Raw genomic sequence first — 1,828 nt, 5'->3', positions numbered from 1 at the left:
TGTTATTATAAGAATTATTATTTTTCACGTAATAGCTTTCCTTGTATGGTAATATTTTAATTGCAGATATTCTAATTTTTGTTTCAATAAATTCATAGAATACTATTTATTATATGGCAATATTTGAACTACAATTATATATATATATATATATATATATGTTTATGTATATATATATAATAATTATTATTCCTTATATGATATATTTTAATTGCAATTAATTATTTGTTTTAAGTTTAGTACAAATAAAAACCAATAAATAAATTATCTAATAGTGCCAAGTGACTAGTTCCCAACACATCAGTTGATGTAATGTCAAACTTGATTATCCTCCTTTTAATATGATATAGATAATATGAATTCATTATTATTATATTATATGTAATAAATTTGTTTACTTGAACTTGTGTAGTGTTCAACTTTGTGAAAATAATGATGTTTGAGAACGAATGAAATAATTACGGAAATGTCTCTTCCTTATAAATGACTTCCACTTCTGCGTATACGATTGCACAATTCAATTATATTGTTCCAAATTTGGTAGTACTATTATCCTTTTTAAAGAAAAAAAAATGTAATGTGTTCAATTTAAGAAAAAGCAATACACATACTTTAAGAAAAATGTAAATGTGTAATGCGTTCAATGTAAGAAAAAGACATTCAATTTAAGAAAAAAAAATTAATTGAGAGTTACCAACCTTTTGTTCCCTATATATAGAGAGCTAGCATTCTCCTAGTCTTGCAGATTTGATTTAATTTATTCAATTGAAATACAATCATTCTCTCAATGATGAAGCTAAGTTTTGCAACCCTCCTTCTAGTGACACTTGTTCTTACTTCTTTCTTTATTCCAGCTATTATCGCTGATTCAGGTATCCATCTTATCTCTCTTATTAATATCTCCTCTTCGATCCTTTTAATATAACAATTACCAAAAATATTCATTATTTTTTAAATTACAGAATGAATTAATTTTTTTAAAAATGATTATACCCTTACTATTCCAATTAGGTGGAATATAATTATTAATTACACGCTTAATATGTTTATTTTGAATAACATCACTTTCACTACTAGAAAACATGAAACTAGCTATTGAATGTATAGATAATTCCTAGCTAATTAAGTTTTTAAATAATTTGTTTCTAAATGACATTAGCATAAATTTTTATTGTTTAGCTATAAATTTTGTTAGCCACAAATTTCTTATTTTACAGTATTTGATGGTCTTATAATTAATGAGTTGGGATTGTATCTTTTGAAGATTTCTGTGATTCAAAGTGCAATGTTAGGTGTTCAAAGGCGTCAGCACATGATAGATGCTTGAAGTATTGTGGGATATGTTGTGCTGAGTGTAATTGTGTTCCTTCTGGAACTTTTGGGAACAAAGATGAGTGCCCTTGCTACAGAGACAAGAAGAACTCTAAGGGAGGCCCTAAATGTCCTTGATTTTACTCTTTCCCCCAATTATTTAAATCCTTCATGTGCCATGTTTGTTGTGAAATAAGGATGATAAACAAAAATAAGTGAACAAATGAGGGGTTTTTTTGTACATTTTATTTATGTTATCGTTGAATAAAATGAGCTTTTACGGTTTGTTTGGATAGTTGTTACTTATTGTATTGTATCAATGGTGTTACTGTTTTAAGTATAATTGGTTTTTAGGCACTTGCTTTGCACGTGCATCCCATATTAATCATTAAAAACATATTAGAATGATACTATACAAACAATTTTATAATAGTATAAAAGTTTTGAAGTTTAGAGAGAAAAGGACGATCAAACTACATGTGAATGATTAATTTATACGCCGATATTTATTTGGGGA

General features: G+C 26.6%; 1 protein-coding gene across 1 annotated transcript; it reads left to right on the top strand.

Annotated features, from left to right (window-relative positions):
• Window positions 1-739: 739 nt before the first annotated feature.
• Window positions 740-1,596, top strand: LOC107853868 (peamaclein). The gene is made up of 2 exons (XM_016698855.2): window positions 740-872; window positions 1,265-1,596. The coding sequence occupies exons 1-2, from the start codon at window positions 788-790 to the stop codon at window positions 1,447-1,449; spliced, it is 270 nt and encodes an 89-aa protein (XP_016554341.2). The 5' UTR covers window positions 740-787; the 3' UTR covers window positions 1,450-1,596.
• Window positions 1,597-1,828: the final 232 nt, after the last annotated feature.

The sequence above is a fragment of the Capsicum annuum genome, chromosome 5, assembly GCF_002878395.1.
Source record: "Capsicum annuum cultivar UCD-10X-F1 chromosome 5, UCD10Xv1.1, whole genome shotgun sequence".
In the NCBI taxonomy this organism is placed as follows: Eukaryota; Viridiplantae; Streptophyta; class Magnoliopsida; order Solanales; family Solanaceae; genus Capsicum; species Capsicum annuum.
Note: the sequence above shows the minus strand (reverse complement) of the source record. Positions and strands in the feature narration are given on the sequence as shown.

Bases quoted from the DNA above. Each gene is read 5' to 3' on its own strand.
- LOC107853868 (XM_016698855.2), top strand. From the start codon at position 788: ATGATGAAGCTAAGTTTTGCAACCCTCCTTCTAGTGACACTTGTTCTT. The intron at 873-1,264 runs GTATCCATCTTA...TATCTTTTGAAG, and splicing joins AGCTATTATCGCTGATTCAG to ATTTCTGTGATTCAAAGTGC.